We start from the raw sequence: 20,862 nt of genomic DNA on the forward strand, positions 1-20,862 counted from the left end.
ATATTTGTTATCCTTTTGCTTTCTTCTGTTAACCTATTGTTTTTTGTTAAGCCTTTATTTAACAATCAAGGTTATGGTTATGTCAAAGTTGATTCAAGTTTTTAACAATTTCACCATTGTTTAAATTCAATAAAGAAGGTAGAAAATGAACAGGAAAAAAATTTAAGATTTTTCCTACTTGATCAAAAACCGTACCTTCTGAAACTTTGTACTGCGCCGATTTCAAATATGTTTTCAGATTGTTTATACCTTTCTGGGATCAGAAGCCATTTTTTGAAGAATCCAGAAGCCATTTTTGCTCAATGAAGGATATGAAAAACCTGAAAAGAAAACACTTTTGAGCGAGCTCAGTTCTTCTCAACGAGGTATTACTTCTAGTTGTATTTTTTCCCTTCAAGAAAAATGTATTGAAGTTTGCAAACTGTCAATTTTTCGAATAGACTTTAGTTCAAATATTAAGGGAAGTAATTTTTGTGGAAATCATTTTTTAATGACTTTAGAAAATAGTATCGATTATCATTTAGAGTAATGTTTTATTTCAGTACTAGTGTTATATCTCACTTTTATTTCTATTTGTGGAAATTTTTATGTGATATTCTAACAATTGCATCTTTACATTTTCATACAGAAAAGAAAAAAATACCTTTTTTGGCAAATAGATATTGTATTCATTACAGAACCTTTTGATATAATAAAAATATGAGGTCTATGAGGGCTGAATATGGAACTTTCTAAACCTTTGAAATAAAAGATCAAGGAAAAGGGTTGATTTGAAAAATGTTACAGTATAAGTCTTTCAATTTGGGTTGTGGGTGGTTGTACCTTTTCTTGGGTGGTTGTACCTTTTTCTGGGTGGTTGTACCTTTTCTTGGGTGGTTGTACCTTTTTTTAGGTGGTTGTACCTTTTTCTGGGTGGTTGTGGCTGGTTGTACCTTTTTTCCTGGGTGGTTGTACCTTTTTCTGGGTGGTTGTACCTTTTTCTAGGTGGTTGTGGCTGATTGTGCCTTTTTTCTGGCTGGTTGTACCTTTTTCTGGGTGGTTGTGGGTGGTTTTGGCTGATTGTACCTTTTTTCTGGCTGATTGTACCTTTTTCTGGGTGGTTGTGTGCCTTTTTTTCTGGGTGGTTGTACCTTTTTTCTGGGTGGTTGTGCCTTTTTCTGGGTGTGTTGTGGTGTTGTACCTTTTTGGTCCTGGCTGGTTGTACCTTTTCTTGGGTGGTTTGTACCTTTTTCTGGGTGGTTGTACCTTTTCTTGGGTGGTTGTACCTTTTTCTGGGTGGTTGTACCTTTTTCTGGGTGGTTGTGGTGGTTTGGTGGTGTCCCTTTTTCTGGGTTGGTGTAACCTTTTTCTGGGTGGTTGTGGGTGGTTTTGGCTGATTGTACCTTTTTTCTGGCTGATTGTACCTTTTTCTGGGTGGTTGTGGCTGGTTGTACCTATTTTCCGGGGTGGTTGTACCTTTTCCTGGGTGGTTGTATCTTTTTTCCTGACTGGTTGTACCTTTTTTCTGGCTGATTGTACCTTTTTCTGGGTGGTTGTGGGTGGTTGTGGCTGATTGTACCTTTTTTCTGGCTGGTTGTACCTTTTTTCCTGGCTGGTTGTACCTTTTCTTGGGTGGTTTGTACCTTTTTCTGGGTGGTTGTACCTTTTCTTGGGTGGTTGTACCTTTTTCTGGGTGGTTTTGGGTTTTTGGGGTGGTGGTGTTTTTGTACCTTTTTTTTCCTTGGGTGGTTGTACCTTTTTCTGGGTGGTTGTGGGTGGTTGTGGCTGATTGTACCTTTTTTCTGGCTGATTGTACCTTTTTCCTGGCTGATTGTACCTTTTTCTGGGTGGTTGTGGCTGGTTGTACCTTTTTTCCTGGGTGGTTGTACCTTTTTCTGGGTGGTTGTGGCTGGTTGTGGCTGGTTGTAGCTGGTTGTGGCTGATTGTGGCTGGTTGTGGCTTTGTGGCTGGTTGTGGTGATTGTTGTGGCTGGTTGTGGCTGGTTGTGGTTGTGGCTGGTTGGGCGGTTGTGGCTGATTGTGGCTGGTTGTGGCTGGTTGTGGCTGGTTGTGGCTGGTTGTGGCTGGTTGTGGCTGGTTGTGGCTGGTTGTGGCTGGTTGCGTATTTTAGTATTACCCATAACATATAACATACATTTATTCATTTATTTTATTTAATGGATTTCCCTTCGCAGGCATTTCTGCCTCTCCGAAAGGATCTACAATAAAGTTGTTTAGAAAAAATTCGTTATGTTAAGTCCGGAATTCCAAAGTTCTTTTCTATCCTGCTTGGTTGCTGGAATCTTTGCGTTCTTTCTTTCCATGCTTCGTCCAGGTTAACCTTGAATTGGAACACGGCTTTGGATTTGACGACGTCGGCTGGTAGATTATTCCAAGGACCAATTGTTCGAGAATTCTGGGATTCGTTCAACAAGTTGAAGGTCGTGTTCATGGTTCCTTGTGACACGCGTCTGGTGCTGAAAGATTTTGTGTAGTGAAGATCTATCGTAGACGTTGAAATATTTATATATTTTAATCATATCGTTCCGCCCTTGTCTATATACAAGCGTCGGAAGATCGAGTCTGCGCAAACGTTCTTGGTGTTCTAAGTTTTGGAAACCATCGATCAACTTACTCGCTCTCCTTTGAACTGAATTTCTCTTCAAGTACTTAAGGTGTCCAGACTGCTTGGCCATATTCAAGGTGATGACGAACGTGCATTGTGTGCCTATAGGGCCTTGAAAATATCTTTATTTAGGTAGGAGAAGCTTCTGGGAATTAAACTAACAATACTATTTGCCTTATTAACCTTGGTTGTGATGCGCAGTTCGAAGGATAGTGGCTCGCCAAATGTAACCCCGAGGTCTTTCTCTTCTTCCACATGTTCAAGTATTTGGCCATTGAGGTTATATGCGGATGTGCATGAACGATGTTGCGGAATTTACCGAGTGTTGATACATGGCATACATACATATAGCACTAAAAGTGCATTATTGATAATATAAGCTTATAATATGATATGTAATGTTGCGGTATTTTCTGGTCTGCGTTGTACACGACGCAAACTTCGAAAGCACGTGGAAAGCACGTGGCTAGATTTTGACGTTTTAGATAGTCATACTACGTGGATAAAATACTTTCAAATTGATTTTTTCGATAATTTTTAGCGTTTTAAAAACGTTTTCTGTTTGAATTACTTTGATTAGAGCTGCAGCGTCACCCCGTGCCCTGTGCCCCGCAACCCGTAACCCGTGCCCCGTAACATGTGCCCCGTGACCCGCGTTTCAAATTAGCCGCGGCACAGGGCCGTTTAGCCCGTTTCCAAAATTTTGACGATAAATAATAATATATAGTCAAAAACAACCTTTATCAACTGCGCGTACTAAAAAATTTTAGATACTACTGGAAGTTTCCAGAAACCATGCCTGTAAAATTTGGAATTTGGAATTGCAATGGAAAGAAACTAGAGCCATATTCTGGCAATGTGAAATTAAATTGCATGGATAGCCACAATGACGTGGTCAAGAAATACGGTGGATCATTTGCAATTGTTGATGTAATTATGGAAATTCTACAAATTTATACTGTGATTGTACTGGAAAATGTCTTCGACAAAGATTGGCAAATTTTCCATTCATGTTTCAATAAATAGGATCTCTTCCACAGATCACATTTTACAAACTACTCGTCTCAGACGATTTTTCCGTCTCAGTATAAATGGAACTATTGTATAAAAAACCATTTCATCACCATACAGTGAAAGAAGTTATTAAGTGTGTGATATGAATCGTGTGTGCAAATTTCGTGATTCATCATAGTGTAGGTACATTGTGGGAGACGAGAGATTGGGTATGCATCTATCATCCGTGAACACACTACCGAGGAGATGGTATCATATTTCGTTATCAACTCCAGTTCTCTTATAGACACCCCAAAGACTTGATCCCCAGATGGTGTGTTCCATCGAATTCAAGGCCACTCTGCTCACTCTGCCATCGGTTAAGCGTTGCCAAGAATTTCCTGTTGGATTTTCTTCCGTTACGCCTAAGAGAAAGATTTAAATAATTTCCTAGATTTCACTCCAAATTTTGAACAAATTTAGTCAATTCAATGCCATGAAATTGCTTACAAGTTAACATGATAGTGGGCCTTGACCCGTCTACATTTTTTCAAAGAAAAAAAGAATCTTTGTATGCGTATTGTCATTCATCAGAAGAGTGGCTCCCTTACCAAGGCGAACATTTACAAACATCCAAGGATCGACGGCCATCACCAGTCCATCACCAGCACTGATCCACACGAAAGCCCCATCTACATTCTGCCATGCATCTCCATCGCCTCCCTCGCTGTCCCGAGTGTTTGTTCGATATTTCACTCGCCCTGTTGTTGTTACGAGTGAAAAACATTAAGTTTTTTATATCCTGAGCCGCTCTTTTCTTTTAAAGAAAATTCTTTGTCCAAGCTTTTGGGGGAAACCCCTTCACAAAACATTATTCAAAACAAATTGATTCTTTTTATTTCGAATGAGCTATAGCTTGAAAAATCAGATGTGATTATGTAGAAATACAATTGATAATGTGTTCAATATCACCCATGTCTGTCGCTAAAAAGGGAGTCTCTATGATGTACCTGCGAAATCCAAAGCCCAAACACCAGCTAAGCCTACAGTAACTTGTTTCAAGTTCGTGTTGTAAGGAATATGCTTCCACGATGAACCTGAAATAACATGAGAATGAAATAGCTCTAAAATATTTTAGTGAGATTGAATGATCACACAGTCCTATTTTCTTTACAAAGTAAAAGCCTTACGGGGAATTAGTTCCTTTGAGGTTTAGTTTTCCTCTCCGTCTACTATGAATGAGAAAAACTACAAAATCAATTGCAAATGTCACAAGGACGTTTTACCTCTTGGATTTGTCAAAGTGACGCCTTGCCGATGGTAAACTTTAGTTGTGGAGGAAGCCCAGATATCATTGCTGGCAGAATTGACAGAAACGCTGGTCAGTTTATCTCCAGCAGGTTGTGGTACTGGTTCCCATGTGTTGCCAGCTGGGTTTTCATCCGACATTCCTACAATATGGAAAGACAATTTTTTTATAAGATGTAAGGTTCAAAATAAAATTCAAGATTTAGGAGTCTAATTCGAATCCAAAATATAACGTCATAGTTCCGCCCTTATTAATAGGGAGGTCAGTTTTATGACTGACCAAAGGCCTCTTGAAAAGATTTATTCGACCCTCGCTAATATATTGGAACTAGATCCATCTAGTGTTTCGATGTGGGAAAAGTCTCTTCTTTTTCTGAAGTCATAGGGGAGATTTTTGAAAGGAAGTGTATTATTCTTTAGCCATCTTACCTGTTCTGGAGAATATTCCAACAGGGTTGATTCCCCAAACGATATCGATTCCAACACTCACTTCTTTCATTGTTCCACCTAAGAAGGTAAATGTTTATTTTCAGAAACAGCAAAGTTTTCGTCTATAAGGGCCAATTTGTTCAAATTTTGAACTGGGAAAGATTCTTTAGTTGACAAATAAGTGCAATTAGGCTCACTTTTGTAATTCCAATAATTATTCGAGGTTTCAGAAAATAATGCAAAATATATCGGCATTTTAGGGTGCAGACAGTGTATAACACAATTTGAAAAATTTGGCGCTCATCAAGTCGGCTATTGCGCGGAAGAAAAAATCTTCTCAGAAGCAAAGTTACGGAAAGGAACGCGATAGTCTGTTGGAGAATGAAAAAACAGTGAACTTCAACCCAAAAATTGAAAGGGTAGAGTATCTTATCTCGATTATTCCACGTACCTACTTTTACCCATTTCCCCTTCGTATTCTCACTGTCATCATAAGTATCAGATAAATAATATGGTACATTTCGAATGACACCCCAAACACCTGCTTGTCCAACGCCCAATGATTCTAACTGTCCTGGTACAGTGATCCAATTCAGACCCATTCCACGAGCTGAAAAGAAATTTAAAGAGCCATAAAGTACATTCAAACTGCACATAGTCCCTAAGATTTATAGAAAATGAACCTTAAATCAGAAGTTTAGCTTACAGAAGACTTTAGAAAAGCTTATTTTGACTAAAGTTGAATGTTACCGGTTATTAGATCCAGATAAGGACAAAGTCAGTTTTTTGCTGCATTGAAAATAAAACTAGACATATGACAATAGATTTTTTTCATAAAAATAAGAAACTGTTTCACAATCTATAGAAAAGCATACCGTATTTGTCAGATGGAATTCGATAAAAAGTTGCACCGTAACGGTTTGTACCCCACAACCATCCATTAGCACTGCTACTTGAAATCTCCCTGAAAGCACCTCCAATAATTTGCCACATCTCTCCTGTTGGATTTTCTTCACTGATTCCTTGGAAATATTCAAAGTGATAGTTTTCAAAATTGCGAACTTTTCCGCAAAAGAAATAAAAAGGTTACGAAACGGACATTGGATTCGGAAACTTTCCTTCAACTTATCTAATAATACTTCTCAGATTACCAATCAAAACTACTTACCGATACGAACATAGATCAAGTCATTTTTGGTGATTGCCCACACTGCTCCATAACCAACACTAATTTTAGCCAAATCATTGCGTGGCACGGCTTCCCAACCTTCACCTATAGAAAATGTTAGCTTTCAATACGAGAGTAAAGAGCCCTGAACTTTCTTCAAACCCTTTATATAATATCTCTGGATGAGACAAGTCAGAATCAGAATCTGAAAACGGACGCTCGATTAATATCGAACTTTCAATATTCTGGACCTAGAAGCTGTCTCTTTTTATAATCAGATTGAAGATTTTTTTAAATCTGTTGTTAGACAAAAAAACTGAAGAGATTTCAAAAGAAAATGGATGAAAAACATGGATGAAAGCTCACCCAATGGTGTCCAGAAGTTAATAGATCAAAAACATGGATGAAAGCTCACCCAATGGTGTCCAGAAGTTAGCTCCATTGGTCACTATTACTTTTAATTTTTCCCAAGCGTCGATTTTTGCTGCAGTGCACGCCACATTGTTATTACTGACCATCATCAGGTAACGGTCGTTGGTACATTTCAATGCGACGTGACCGCCATCCAGAACTGTAACCTGCGTGTTAAAGAATAGAGCTTACAGAGTTCGTGATGTTGGTTCACGTGAGAAATTCCATTGGGAATGAGAACCAAAGCAATTTCTCTTTCATAAAGGCCGGCGCAAATGAATCCAACATTCAATCCAACATTTCCAATTCATTGTTGGACGACATGTTGGATGAAAAGTCACGTGGAAAAATTCGAAAAGTTGCATGAAAAGTCATTTGCGCAAAAACGTCAAACATTTTCATCCAACATGATTACGCAAATGCATCCAACATTGAAACCAACATAAAAGTGACGTCAGCAGACGGCCTTAAGCATACATTGAAACGTTAAACCTGAACTTTTCAATTTTTCAATAGTTTCTAAAAAAGTACCTTGAGGTGTGATGTCGCTTGAATTTGTGCTTGTTTTGCAGTGAGTGCGCCATTACTATCCAAGTTTAAATATAAACCAGTTGAAACTGATTTCAATGCAATCGTGAAATCGCCAAGAAAGGCCACCTCGAACTTTTCACCAGATCCTAATTGGAAAAATTACATAAAGTGACTCGTAAATTTTCTTTTCATATGTATGTAGCCACGCCCGGCGGAACAACTATAAAAGTGGAGGAGCTAAAGGACCTAAATCAGATAAAATTCACCATTTTGCTACAAAGTAGGGAGGCTAAAGCCCCTCCAGCCTGCCCATTTCCGCCGGGCCTGGGAGCTGAATTGTTACAAATACAGTATCAATCAAAAGTTGGCTTTGGATGTATCTAAATAAAACTTTCTTCACATGCTTACCAATTTCAGTTTGTCGATTGACAGCGACATCGCCGTCGATTCCCAGGTATTTGTAGTGATGACCAAACAATGCAATCCTCGTCACCGTGTTTCCTGAGGAGTTAAAAAATCATTCAACTTTTACGTTCATAATTGTAAGTCAAAAATGATTCAAAGAAACACCTTTTCTTTGGGTGTGTCAATTTTTGACTCAAAGATATAAAAAATGTTTTTCTATATGGTAATATTAAATACACTAAGCCACTCATATTCTCCAGTTCAAGATGCTATCAAACAACAGCCATCTTGGCAGCTCACCTCTTCCATATTTATCAGCAGAATCTGATCGATAGACAGTGTTTCCTGATGGAGTGATCCCCCAAACGCCTGCTTCCCCTGCCGCTACATACTGCAACTTGCCATTTACCTTCACCCATTCCTCACCTAAGATTTAAACACACCATTGTCAAATCAAGGTGAGTGTTCTGCATTGTTTGCTCTGTAGTTAATCAATTGGGTTGTAAATGTCATTACAATAGTGGAAATCATTTGAAATAAGTTGATTTGATACGAATGAGTTTTAATTCTCAATTTAAACTACTCTCTTTCCGAGCTGTCTGTGACCCTGTGACAAAATAATGGTATTTAAAAGTTTAAATATGCATTAAGTGAGTTACAATGAATTAGAATGAGAACAGGGAATTGAAGAGTCAAAGAGATCCTTCCTCTTTAAGAACTAATGATAATGTCAACGTACCATAGGGAGTTTCTTCATCAATGCCCTCTCGATAATAAACATCATTAGAAGTGGAGACCACCCAAACCTCATCGGTATCAGAAGAAACACTGATTTGTGTGAAGGAAACACCTGCTGGTGCATCTAGTTCGTTCCAGGAATCGCCACGAGGATCATCTTCTCTCACCCCTGGTGGCATGAGAATACAAATGTAATTAGTAGTAGGGTATCGCATGTTGGCGGAATTTTTCATCTATCGCTTTCTTATTACGAGTTTATCCTAAGCTACAGTTCTTCTAAGCTTTGGCGACAATTCATTTATGGTTCAGTTTCACTGGTTGAGCGTGAACTGCTTAGAATTAAGGGCTCTGACCATAGTGAATTTTTCATAATTACCGTGTTTAAAATGTGTTTTCTGACTGATGTAACCAACAAAACTATGGCATGTTATACATTTTCTGTTAGACAAACTATTCCTGAATCTGAAAATTCAAAAATTGCATTGAAAAAATTTGATGAAGAAGAAAATGAAGACTTTTGCGAGGAAGCGTATTTCAACTTTGAAGAGCTTAGTTTCGGCGAAGAAAAAACATTTTGAAATTTTTTTTGCAGTAGATGGTGTATCTTTTACCGAACAATCAAAACCTTTGCGGAAAATTTTTGTAAATGCTTCTTTGTCTCGAAATCTTCAAAATAGTGGTTTTTTATCAATTTTTCATCTGGATTTTGCTTAAATAAACAGTCATAACTTTTGACACATCTTTTTAGAAAAATTTTCCGCAAAATTTAAAATAGTTCAATTCTTTGCGGACAGTGTAAAGAAATTTTGAAACAAAAAGGTTAATTACCCATTCAAACTTAGCTATTTAAAAATAAATGACATGATTCTTCAATTGTGCAAAAGGTTTTAACAATTTTAGATTTAAACTATAATTATTCTTAATGACATCATTGCATAAATTAATTAATTTTATGATCATGAAAGTAATAAATGATTCATTGCTATTATGGGAATTTACTTTTATTAATGGTGAACACTGTTTAACTTCGAAATCCAATGTGTAAGCGATGAACTGTTTACAAGAACGTTTTGCGTCTTGGCTTGGCTTGGCTTGTAATTATTCTGCCGTAATTAGCTTGATGCATACTTTATAGAGAGTTTTGATTTTAAAAGATGAGGTTTTAGATACACAAAGTTTGATACTAAATATCTGACGAATGAATTAATATTTCACAATTCTGTAAACGTAGTTTTTTGCTAGTTCCTAAAAGGAACCTTCAGCCAAAATATCGACACTAAACTGAAATACTGATTTTTGACTATGGTCAGAGCCCTTAAGTATGAGTTATGTCCGAGATGACTGTTCACCATGATAATTAAGCTTGCTACACTCGCTGTCATTCTTGAAAAATCAAATGTATTTTTACTTTTATAAACGATAATATTTAGACAAACAATTTCTTGTATTTTCCAAGGAAAAGAAACATTAGTATTTTCTTTTAAATCGTCAACATGATAAATATAAGCAATCTGATTGGCTAAAAACGTGTACATAAATGCTGTATTTCATATCATGGAGGTATAAAGAAACAGGAGAAGTATGCTATTGTAAACAAGCTCGCCCTACGATTAAAAAAGTTACGATGTATGTATGCTCATAATCTCATATATCGTGCATTTTTAATGAGCTCTTGTATCCATTGGTGAAATCTTATTGGCTCGTTGAAGCTTTAAAAATTAGTTGAAACGAGATTCATTGTTTCTGACAACAGTGTAAGAAAATATTTGGATTAAAAAAAAGGCCTGTAAACTTGGCAATCTCTCGTCATACAAATAATAAGATTTTTCGATCAATATTTTCTTTAAGGTGAACTCTATTGCTTGATACTTTCCTCCGAAGTTCTCCAGCGACTTTATGTCTACAAATTGAGTCTGTAATTATGTGTGCTCAGTTATAAAGGACTTTTCATTTTCTGGCTTGAGAAAATGCAAAATATCTTCTCAAAACAAAATTGAACGGATAACAAAATGGAACATAAAAGGGGGGGGGCGTACGATCTGGCGGTACTCGGGATAAGGCCTAATTTAAGGCCGGGAAGCGGTAAAAACGATAAAAAGTGTTCGGGAAACGGTATTTTGCAAGAGCCACGGTGACGGTAAAAGACCTGATTTTCCGTCCGGGATGAGGTAATTCTTATAAAAAACAACGGTATTTCGGTAAAAGTCATACGTAGACGGTACATAAAATTTTCGGACTATACAAAAAGCTTATCACAGGAGTCAGCAACAAGGTAAAAACACGCGAAAAACTCCCAAAGAAATAAGGATCTTACTCCATTTCATAAAAAAAACTTATTTGAAACGTTAATGCGAACGTGCACGGAGCTTTATATTTATAAAGCCTGGTTTCTTTGAAAAAGGGAAACTCTTTGTTTTGTTTATTCAATTTATCCAGGGGCGCGTAGAAACCAGACAAAGATTCGAATTTCGAATGTTTTTTTTTTCGAATTGGATCAGCTTGTCTTGTGTTGTGTGGTTTGTTGTGTTGCGCTTTATTAGTATGTTGGTGTGCGAAAACGTAGAAAAAAATGTCTGTGTCCTCTGTTATTAATTGCAGAGCTATTTTTTATACTTTTGGAAACTCTGGAAGAAATTACAAGGAAAATTTTGTATTCTGTGTAGCCGTTTCAGATAATATGCAAAAAGAATAAAAAATTTTTGGTAAATTCTTAATTTTTGTACTTTTTGGGCTTTTGTTATGTTATGCAAAGTTATTTGCACATTTAAAAGTACTTAGATTGTTATGAATTTTTCCCTCCCCTGGCAACCTGGCAGGAATGGGTTTTTTCAGACTTTTTACAAACACCAAACAGGGAGAAGGAGAACTTTGGGTTCGTAAAGTTGAGCTAGAATGTATGTCTGTGTGTGTATCTGTCTGTCTGTCACCTCGAAACTTTGGGGCAGGCTGGAATCTTCAAAAATGGTCGAATTTTCGGCTGAAATTTCAGCTTGTTTTTCCACTTGGGCTAGATTTTCAGATTCAACCTTTCTGACTTATGGCTAAATCTTCATGATGCACCGGCCTTGCAAGTACACCGCGCGGGTGCGCGCGGGCAAAATATTGTGCGCGTAAGCGCACAGGCGAGCGCAGCGTTTTGTTAGGGATAGGCAGCAGGAAGCCAGCCTGCTGCTCACCCCTAACATGACCCTCCCGGTGGTGCACCCGTGTGTGGAGTCTTCCTGGAGGAATGGCGATCATAAAAGTTAGCCTACGATGGCCCAGAAGGCTCAAGTGACACTGCGCACTTCTGACTTTTTGTCACTGTGGGAAATTTCCAAGCGAGCGGCCCGCGCAATGAAATTTTTTTTGGTCTTTAAAATGAATGTCGAGTTGCACAAAACGAGTTGATATTTCCGTTAAGTGCTAGTCAGCAAAATTTCCCCTCAGTCAGTGGCAAAAATCGAGGGGGAAAAAAGTGAGCAAATATCAACTTTGTGAAAACTAGAAGTGCGTGTTTTTGAACCTTCTGCTAGGAACGCCAAAATAACTCGAGTCGAGAATCTACAGGAAGGAAAATAACTCGAAAATTTAAAAGAACGAAAATAAACCGAGTTAAAAAACGAGAAGTAACTCGAAAATTCAAAGGGAGGAAAAATACTCGAGTTAAAATACCAGAAATAGCTCGAAATTTTAAAGTCAAGGTAAAAAACCGAGTTATGAAATTGAGAATGACTTCATATTCACAGAAGGTACAAAATGACTTCAATATTTATTTCCGAAAATAACGTCATAACTCATTTTTTTCGTAACCTGGACCTTAACTCGGGATTTCCGAGCCTCATCAACTCATTTATTAAAACTCGGTATCTACTTTGCTGACCAGAACGGCTATCTTTCGAGGGGGGCTTTTGCGTCTCTAAAATATTTTTAGAAGTGCGCAGTGTCGTCACAAAAAAAGTCGGAAGTGCGCAGTGTCTCGTGAGCCTTCTGGGCCATGACCCTAGACAGTTCTAGTTCACAAATTTTATAAGAACTGGAAGGGCGTGGTGAGCCTTAGGGGCCATCGTATTAGCCTAACTCGTGAGGTCTGTTCCCCCGTGTATACTATTCATGTCACGCTATAAATAACCTTGAATTTCGGAAAATCAGCAGCCGTCGTGGCCCAGTGGTATAGACTACAGTGGAACCTAAGCTCTAATTAGCGGACACCATCGGGGAAAGGAGTTAGTGTCCGCTAATTAGAAGTGTCCGCCTTTTAGAAACTTTTGATCTCGGAGCTCCAATTTTGAAATTAGGCCATCCCAGGGTGTCGAAAATACAAAATTGGGGTCTAAAGTACTTATCTGTAGACAATTTAGTTTTTAACAAATAAAAGAAAATCTAGAAATATAACACCAAAATTGAAAATACAATTCGTTGAATGGGTCAAGGGAAAAATTATTTTGTAGAAACAATTTGAATAATAAAGACTAATAAGTGCTTGAAATAAAAATATCTAAAAAATTTTTTTTCGATTTTGGACGTCTGTGACCCGTTTGATATTCAATGTCCGCTAATTGGAGAGCTAAAATAGGGGTTTTGGCCATTTCGTGCGAAAAAAATTGTCCGCTAATCAGAGGGTCCGCTAATTGAGTGTCCGCCTTTTAGAAACTTTTTTATGAGGATTTGACTAGGAAACGGCCGGGGAAAATGAAATTGTCCGCTAATCAGAGGTGTCCGCCTTTTAGAGTGTCCGTTAATTAGAGGTTTTACTGTACATGTTTCGTAATCAGAAACATGTAGGTTCGATCGGGGTAAAGTATTGAAAAGTTTCAAAAAATTTTCTAAGTCTCCGTGCTTGTCGGTGCATCATGAAGATTTAGCCATAAGTAAAAAAAGTGAAGCACGATTTTTTGACTTTTTGAATTTCGAGTTGATAGGTAGGCGGATAGGATATAGCATTTTCATTGTTCTCGGAGTGCGAGATCAAGAAAAGTACATAGGCGGCAAACGCTATTTCGCATCTCTCAAACCAGTGAACTTGCATGGTTTAGTTACGTGACTTTGTTAGGAAATCTCGGGGTGGGTACTAGGCAAAAATGGGTGTTTGGTATGTGCAGACGATAAGGGTCGGTTTTTTACCTTCATAAGTCTTTCTAAGGGTGGGAAAATTCACGCTCTTTAGGAAATTTTTTGAAAATCGAAGACAATTTTTCAAAAAAGTCTCTTTAAGGGTCATATTTTCACTAAAATTTGGTCTCTCTAAGGGTCGATTTTCGGAGGTCCCGTCCGCACATACCCGTCATCCGCCAACCCTAGTACCCCCGGGTAGGAAATCCTACAAAGCCCCACCAAGTACCACCTAGGATAAGCTTCACTTTTTGATCAAGACTGCGGCGGATCTAACCCTTCGTACTTTACAGATATCTGTACATATCTGTGTTTTTTTTCATTTTTTCAACGTAAGTTTTGATTCTTTGCGGCGTGGTCACGAGTTTTAGCCTCAAAACGAGGCTCAAAACTTTGGGGCAGGCTGGAGACATTAAAAATTGTCTGGTTAGGCTGAAATTTTGCACACTTATTCCTTGGCTTAGGTGATTATTTGGAGGCGTTTTTTTTTCTTTTTTCAAAATTCTGATTATTCGGAGCGTGGTCACGAGTTTTAGCCTCAAAACGTCCGAACGTTTGATTATATGATTATACGATATTGATTATACACTTTTTTCTGGGACAACCAGTAGAATTTTTTAGAAAAGTAGTTTACTAGTACTAGTTTATCTTTGTAAATTTTCGCAATTGAAGCAAAGTACGAAAATAGTGATCTATCTCATACACATTCCATTTCATTTTGCCAAATTTTGACTTCTAGTCCTTAGAATTTTATGGGAAAAACAGCGGGACCGGTATTTTAGAAAATTTTGGACGGGATAACGGTAATTTTCAAAAAAATGGCCGGGATGGCGGTAATTCAAAACCTCGTACGCCCCCCACCATAAACTTGTGTCGTGGACGAAGTTTTATTTAATTTTCATATATTAAGGCTAGAATCTTCAATACTGATAATTAGAATGTTTAGAGCAAACTTGAGTTCTACTAAAAAGTCTTATTTCTTATTTCATCGGGCGAGAATTTCTTTTGATACATTTTATAAAAGAAATCAAAAGACTTTAACGACCAATTACCAACACATTCCACTCCTGTTTTTCTTTATACCTCCATGATTTCATATTGTACCGTACAAATACAAGACCGCGTTCAAAAAAGGGTTAGGTAAGCGACAGATCATATTTTGATTGTACAACTTTATGATAAGAAATGTTTTCTTTTCGCTTGAAATAGACCTTTTTATAAATTTTGTCACGAATATCACTTGCATCGGTTTCAAACAATTTCCATGGCTCCTTTGAGACATTAAGTGATTTGTTTATGAATTGAAAGTAGTTGTAAAAAAATCCGCTGGGAGTTAATCACCTTGGCAATAATTTCAAAACGAGGCAAGTGATGTTCTACGTCACGAAAAGATCTATACACTAAAAATTAATAAGAAAACAAAGAAATGGAGATAGAAATTTATCTTAGCCTGTGTTTGAGAAATATGCTCGACTGGTTTGCTTAACTTTTACCTTAGAATTTGAAAACTCCTTTTTACAGTACGGCATTATTACGAAAATCATAAAGCGTTTATTTCTTTAATTTCAGAATTGCAAAGATATTCCGATGAGAAAGACACTATCCTTGAATTTAGCAGTTCTGGATCAGAAGTAGTAAACCAACCAGCACTAGAAGACACATTATCAAAGAAGCAACCTGGGAGTACTCCCGAGAAAAGGATGACCGACTTGACTGATTGTGAAGAGGCATTCTTCCGTGCATGGCGCCTTTTCAAGAAGCACTCTGAAGGGCTGAAGAATATCATGCCCCAAGACCAGACGGTATTCTTTCGACCATCTATGGCTCCGTTAAAATCAAGTCTTCATCTTTGGTTTTCTTCGAGGCAAAAAAAATACCATACAAATCAATTAACACTCTGAACAAGAATCCAGATCCAGCTGACAATTTCAAATAATATAATATAAAAAGAAAGTCCGAAAATGTTCATTTTGACTTTTCAATACATGAAAAACAACAAAGTGAGTGTTTTTTAAATTACAATATTTCGTACTCAACAAGGTCCTTCACAAACTGTTTGGTTATATTGGTTTATCTTTAGAAAAAGTTTTAAACACAAAAGATATTCTCCCAGATAAAAATTTTCAGCCCATGATACAGACCTAAAATTTTTGTGACAGATTATTATGACTTTTATTACGCAAAGAGCCCAAAAATAACGCCAACAAGGGCCGGCTAAAAAGAGCCGATAAAGTAGTTTTGAAATTTGAAAATACCATGATTCACGTCTTTACGAAATTACCAAGAAAAAAGAGAGAAAAAGTTTGTTGATATTTTTCAAGTTGACGATAAACCAGTCATCACACTTTACTCGTACAGTACTCGTTCAGAGGATTTTCTACGAAAAATCTGAACTCGAAAAATATATCCCATATTGTAATCGGTACCGTGTGATAACTATTACGTATATTTGATGGAATATTAATTAAAACGTTTTCCTGTATTTTCCAAGTAAAATTAATTAGAAAAAGTCTTATGTTATATCTTCCGAGGAAATTTACCGTTAGCAATTTGCTGTATTTTTTAAATTTTTAAAGATAAAAGACATTTCTTGTATTTGGCAGTAGAAACAAAACCTAAAGAAAATTCTTGTATTTTTAAGGAAAATCGAGCAATACAATTTCTTGTATTTTCCAAGGAAAATATTACATGAGACACGAGAATAAGGTTAAAAATGGTAGAGTTATGTTGAAAGCAAATCGAATCGAAACTACCATTTTCCTAAATCTACCTTGCAAGGAAGGAAAATCTTGTATTGCTAAAATCAACCACAATCAAGATTACCTTGTAAACCTATTCTTATGCTATGAGTGTTCAGCCATCGTGGCTAGCTATTGTGGGCTGAGACTGCAGAGATTCGAGGGTGACTCTGAAATAGCTTCTCTTGAATAGCTTTGAAAATTTGAAAATTAGATATTTAAAAAGGAAAAAGAAAAACAGAATGAGTGTTTAATTTCAAAGTGCACTTAAAAATGTTCAAAAAAGAAGATTAGAAAAACGAAAAAAATAAATGTTTTCACGGCTTTCATTTTAAGGCTAAAAATTGACCAATTGAAAGATCATTACAGAAAAGGCACGAAAAAGATTTTCCGTCTGCTTTAAAATCGCTAGCGAAAAATCTTCATGCAAGAATGGGAGAGTTCCGATTTAAGCATATCATAATATAAATGTCTTTAGGATCCTCCACAAGAACGATATTGCTTTTGACTCAATATGAAAATCAGATTTGCGCCAATAAATACCTTCTCGAACGATGACTTTATTCTCTTCAGTGATAGCCATGACCAAGTTGATTCCACATGCAAGGTCCTTGATCCTCAGTGAGGCTTGAGGTTAAATAAGAAAAGAGAAATATTGTTCGTTGTCATTGTGTGATATATGGTTTTGTATTTTGCACAATATACACAAAGGGAACTTTTATCAGGGATTCAGCTGAAAGTATCATATAATTACTTACGGATTCTATGCCACGTTGATCCTGCCATGTTCTCATTATTGATACCAAGGCGCACCCAGACATCCTTTGTAGTGATTTCGCGGCCCCAAACAGCGTACGCACCAACACTGATCTTGTCGTATCTTCCATGGACACCCCTCCACTGACCAAGCACTCGCGAACCTATCACGTAAAGTAAACATGATGGAATACAGAAATCAAAACAGCTTGTGTTTCGGGGAATCAAACTTATTGATTTTCATTTCCATCATAACATAATCAATGCAAGAGCATTTTAATTTACCAAATTCTTTTCTTTCTTCTTCTTCATATATACAAAGGAAATTGTTGTTCCACTCTGGTGTGGACGGTTCGTAAATGCGCAAACAGTGTCCACTATCCTCCTCAATGTTCCCATCTGTGATGAATTCAAACTCGTCCGGGAAATCTTCCGAGACGCAAAGATAATTTTTTTCCCCTGTCACCTAATGACGAACAGATAAAGAGAAAAAAGATTTTATCAAGAGAGATAAATAAAAGCTCATCGTTAAAAAAACCTATTATTTAGAAATTTTAGAATCAATGTGAAAAATGTCATGCTTAGATTAAATAAATCCCAGCGTGCGTCAGATGCTGTCATTACGGATGCAAGTATTTTCAAACGAAATAGAACTTAGTACCAATCTTGTACCCAGGGCATTTTGTATCACTTTTTGATTTCACTGATGGACGTGATACCTTCCACGGGCGCTATCAACATCGGTATTGCTATCAATCATCAAAAAGCGAACTAAGGAACTGAGTTTGACTTATTATATATACAAAGAATTTATGAAGGTCGGATGAAACGAAATAAAAAAGACCTCATCATCAGGTTCTTCAAAATGAATGCAATATTTTCCATCCAAATCTACTTCTACGGCATCAATGTCATCAACTGAAAGACAATGGGAAATTATATTGGTTACAAGCCTATCACTCTACTGGTTGAAAATCATCAGAAATCAAATTTAAAAAAAAGTCTGTCCAGATATAATTGGCAGTGGAAACAAGAATGCCTGTAACTTTTGATAGTCAAATATAATTATGAAATTTTTTTTTGCTTGTTTTAGAGAATCAAAAGCGCTATATTTAAATGTATTTTTGTTTGAAAAAATCGCGATTTTTAGCGGTTTAATTTGCGATTGTAAAAATTGAGCTTTTTTTCTACTTATGCTATAACGTTCATTTTTACACCAGTGGTAGTTCAACCTTAGGTTAAGAAGTTTGTTAAATTTCAAGGCAAACAAAAGAGTCCTTCGGAAGATATAGGACCCGAAATACCCCTTGGTAGCACTTTTCTGTGAAATATCAAATCTCCAACTTATTACTAAAAACGGGGGTAGTGATATGATGATTGATGAAACAGTTTTTCGATCATAACACATTTTACAATCTCTTTAATGACCTCATAGCCAAACTGTGTTTAGTGTTTTGGGAATTAGCAAAGTTCTTTAATGACTTAAAAATAACAAAGGCAATATAAGTTCATGCTTATCCTTTCAATAAAAACAATTATATTGCATATGATTTCACTTCGTTTCGAAATAATCAATGATACCAATAATACCAATGCACCAACACTTAACATTTTCCAACTTTTAATTGCACTGTTCAAAAAAGATAACATAACCCCCGTTTTTAGTAATAAGTTGGAGATTTGATATTTCACAGAAAAGTGCTACCAAGGGGTATTTCGGGTCCCATATCTTCCGAAGGACTCTTTTGTTTGCCTTGAAATTTAACAAACTTCTTAACCTAAGGTTAAACTACCACTGGTGTAAAAATGAACGTTATAGCATAAGTAGAAAAAAAGATCAATTTTTACAATCGCAAATTAAACCGCTAAAAATCGCGATTTTTTCAACCAAAAATACATTCAAATATAGCGCTTTTGATTTTCTAAAACAAGCAAAAAAAATTTTCATAATTATATTTGACTATCAAAAGTTACAGGCATTCTTGTTTCCACTGCCAATTATATCTGGACAGACTTTTTTAGTTCTACATTTTTGGAATACATTATAAATAATGTATTGATGTTTAAAAACAAAGCACAATTTTGCACATCTTTGACTATTGAAAAAATAATTAACCATATTCCAAATTACATACCATTTTGTTTCCATTCGAAGCCAGGCGATTTCATACCAGCAGACAATTTAACGCAAAGATAATTGTTGTTCCATCCAGGTGCTGTATCAGTCAACTTGACACAAGTGTGGTCTGCTACTGGTCCTGTGTGGCTGTACTTGTAATCCTTTGGAAAGGTCGGATAGTTGTTGGCTTGTTGGCAACACACTGCTGTGGTAAAAACCATCACCAGAACAAATGTGATCTTCCACTCCATTTCTATAAATTACTTCCTAGGTGACAATGGAAAATTTTAACATTTTTTGAGAATGATCTTGTAAGAAAGTAGGTACCTACGGCCGAAATCCTATAAAGACTAGTTTATTAAACCAAGCCTAATTGAGGGGGGGGTTTCATGGTTGGCGGAGGAGCGAAATCGGCCCTTTTTTCGGACGGAGTGGCGGAATTTGGCGAAAATTTAGACGGAATTACGGAAATTGGGTTCTCTGACGGAGACGGAAAATTAGACAATTTTAGTGCGGAAAAACGGAATTAAGCAAAAAAAATTGCGGAATTTCGGAATTGCTAAAAGATATTCAAAATTTGCGGAATTTTCGACAAAAATACTGAATTTCGAAGGAATTTTCGGTGACGGAATTTTGGTTCAATTTAAGACGGTTTGACGGAAATTGGAGAAAAAATTGGCGGAATTGCGGAATCGGGTACCCCGTGAAACTCCCCTCTAATTTTTCTGCATTTATTTTTCACCTTTTTGTAATTCACAAAATGCTAACTGGTCGTTGCACTGACGTCGATGGATGTATTCTAAATGGTTACTTTGAAAAATTACAGACATCAAAAAGTTTCTCTTGGAGAGTGTAAAACAAATTCTTAATAATGTTACCAAGTACTGTATAATGACAACGCTAAGCAAAATAATAATACTGTACAAAAATATAAATATGTGCAAATTCAGGTAAATTCTAAGTAGAGCGATACAAAAAGTCCGAAAATATTATTCATGTTAAATTTAGTCTACAAAGTGCAATAATAAAAAAATCAAAGCAACTTCAACATATCTCCTCCAGAACGGATTACTGGATGCATTTCTGATTTTGGATACCTTCTTAAAAACTTAAAAAGAGGTTTTTGGGAAAGGAATTGTTTTTTCTCAATAAGAAACAGTTGTGAAACTGTGCAAAGATTACAAATAATTGACAATGTATTGCTGTGAGGTTTCATTTATCGAACCAGTTATCAGGTTGATAGCGAAACTGTCAATACTGTTACCTCGGTAAGGACTGAATACATTATAGAAAGTCTGAAGGCGTTTTTCGCACCAATTCACAGTAGGTTACAAGTGAGGATGCGTAGGAATCAGGAATTTTTAATGCACAAAATTGGGCGTCAATAAAAAAAAGTTTTCTGTTTTTACATAATCTCTCAAGGATATATTTTAAGGCAGTGTGACCAAGGATTAATTAAAGAGATTGGTCGGGTGTTTTAAAAGATCCATTCTACAGGCAAAAAACTTAGATCAGGCACATACACACTTTTCTTTTATAGAAACCAGTTTATAAGAATCTTTCAAAAGTCT

The 20,862-nt window shown here is 36.6% G+C and overlaps 1 protein-coding gene and 1 long non-coding RNA gene across 2 annotated transcripts; both read right to left on the reverse strand.

Moving 5' to 3' along the window:
* Positions 1–902: 902 nt before the first annotated feature.
* On the reverse strand, positions 903–1,163 carry LOC136811579 (uncharacterized). Its single transcript, XR_010847248.1, has 2 exons — positions 1,131–1,163; positions 903–932 (listed from the first exon to the last, which is right to left on the reverse strand). It is a non-coding gene; the product is annotated as an uncharacterized lncRNA (long non-coding RNA).
* Positions 1,164–3,611: 2,448 nt separating this feature from the next.
* On the reverse strand, positions 3,612–19,560 carry LOC136811570 (tectonin beta-propeller repeat-containing protein 2-like). Its single transcript, XM_067068193.1, has 18 exons — positions 19,308–19,560; positions 18,017–18,090; positions 17,458–17,638; positions 17,175–17,336; positions 16,960–17,043; positions 8,589–8,756; positions 8,150–8,275; positions 7,853–7,945; positions 7,445–7,590; positions 6,918–7,080; positions 6,503–6,607; positions 6,210–6,356; positions 5,786–5,944; positions 5,335–5,412; positions 4,884–5,048; positions 4,608–4,694; positions 4,209–4,358; positions 3,612–4,022 (listed from the first exon to the last, which is right to left on the reverse strand). The coding sequence occupies exons 1-18, from the start codon at positions 19,540–19,542 to the stop codon at positions 3,871–3,873; spliced, it is 2,475 nt and encodes an 824-aa protein (XP_066924294.1). The 5' UTR covers positions 19,543–19,560; the 3' UTR covers positions 3,612–3,870.
* Between the last annotated feature and the right edge of the window lie 1,302 nt (positions 19,561–20,862).

Source organism: Clytia hemisphaerica, unplaced genomic scaffold, assembly GCF_902728285.1.
Source record: "Clytia hemisphaerica strain Z4C2 unplaced genomic scaffold, Clytia hemisphaerica genome assembly, whole genome shotgun sequence".
Classification (NCBI taxonomy): Eukaryota; Metazoa; Cnidaria; class Hydrozoa; order Leptothecata; family Clytiidae; genus Clytia; species Clytia hemisphaerica.

What these genes read in the sequence shown, in the direction of transcription:
- LOC136811570 (XM_067068193.1), bottom strand. Translation starts at nt 19,542, where the DNA reads ATGGAGTGGAAGATCACATTTGTTCTGGTGATGGTTTTTACCACAGCA. An exon ending in CAATCGACAAACTGAAATTG is followed by an intron (nt 7,591 to 7,852) that starts GTAAGCATGTGA and finishes TTTTCCAATTAG; the next exon opens with GATCTGGTGAAAAGTTCGAG. An exon ending in CACTTTGACAAATCCAAGAG is followed by an intron (nt 4,695 to 4,883) that starts GTAAAACGTCCT and finishes ATGTTATTTCAG; the next exon opens with GTTCATCGTGGAAGCATATT.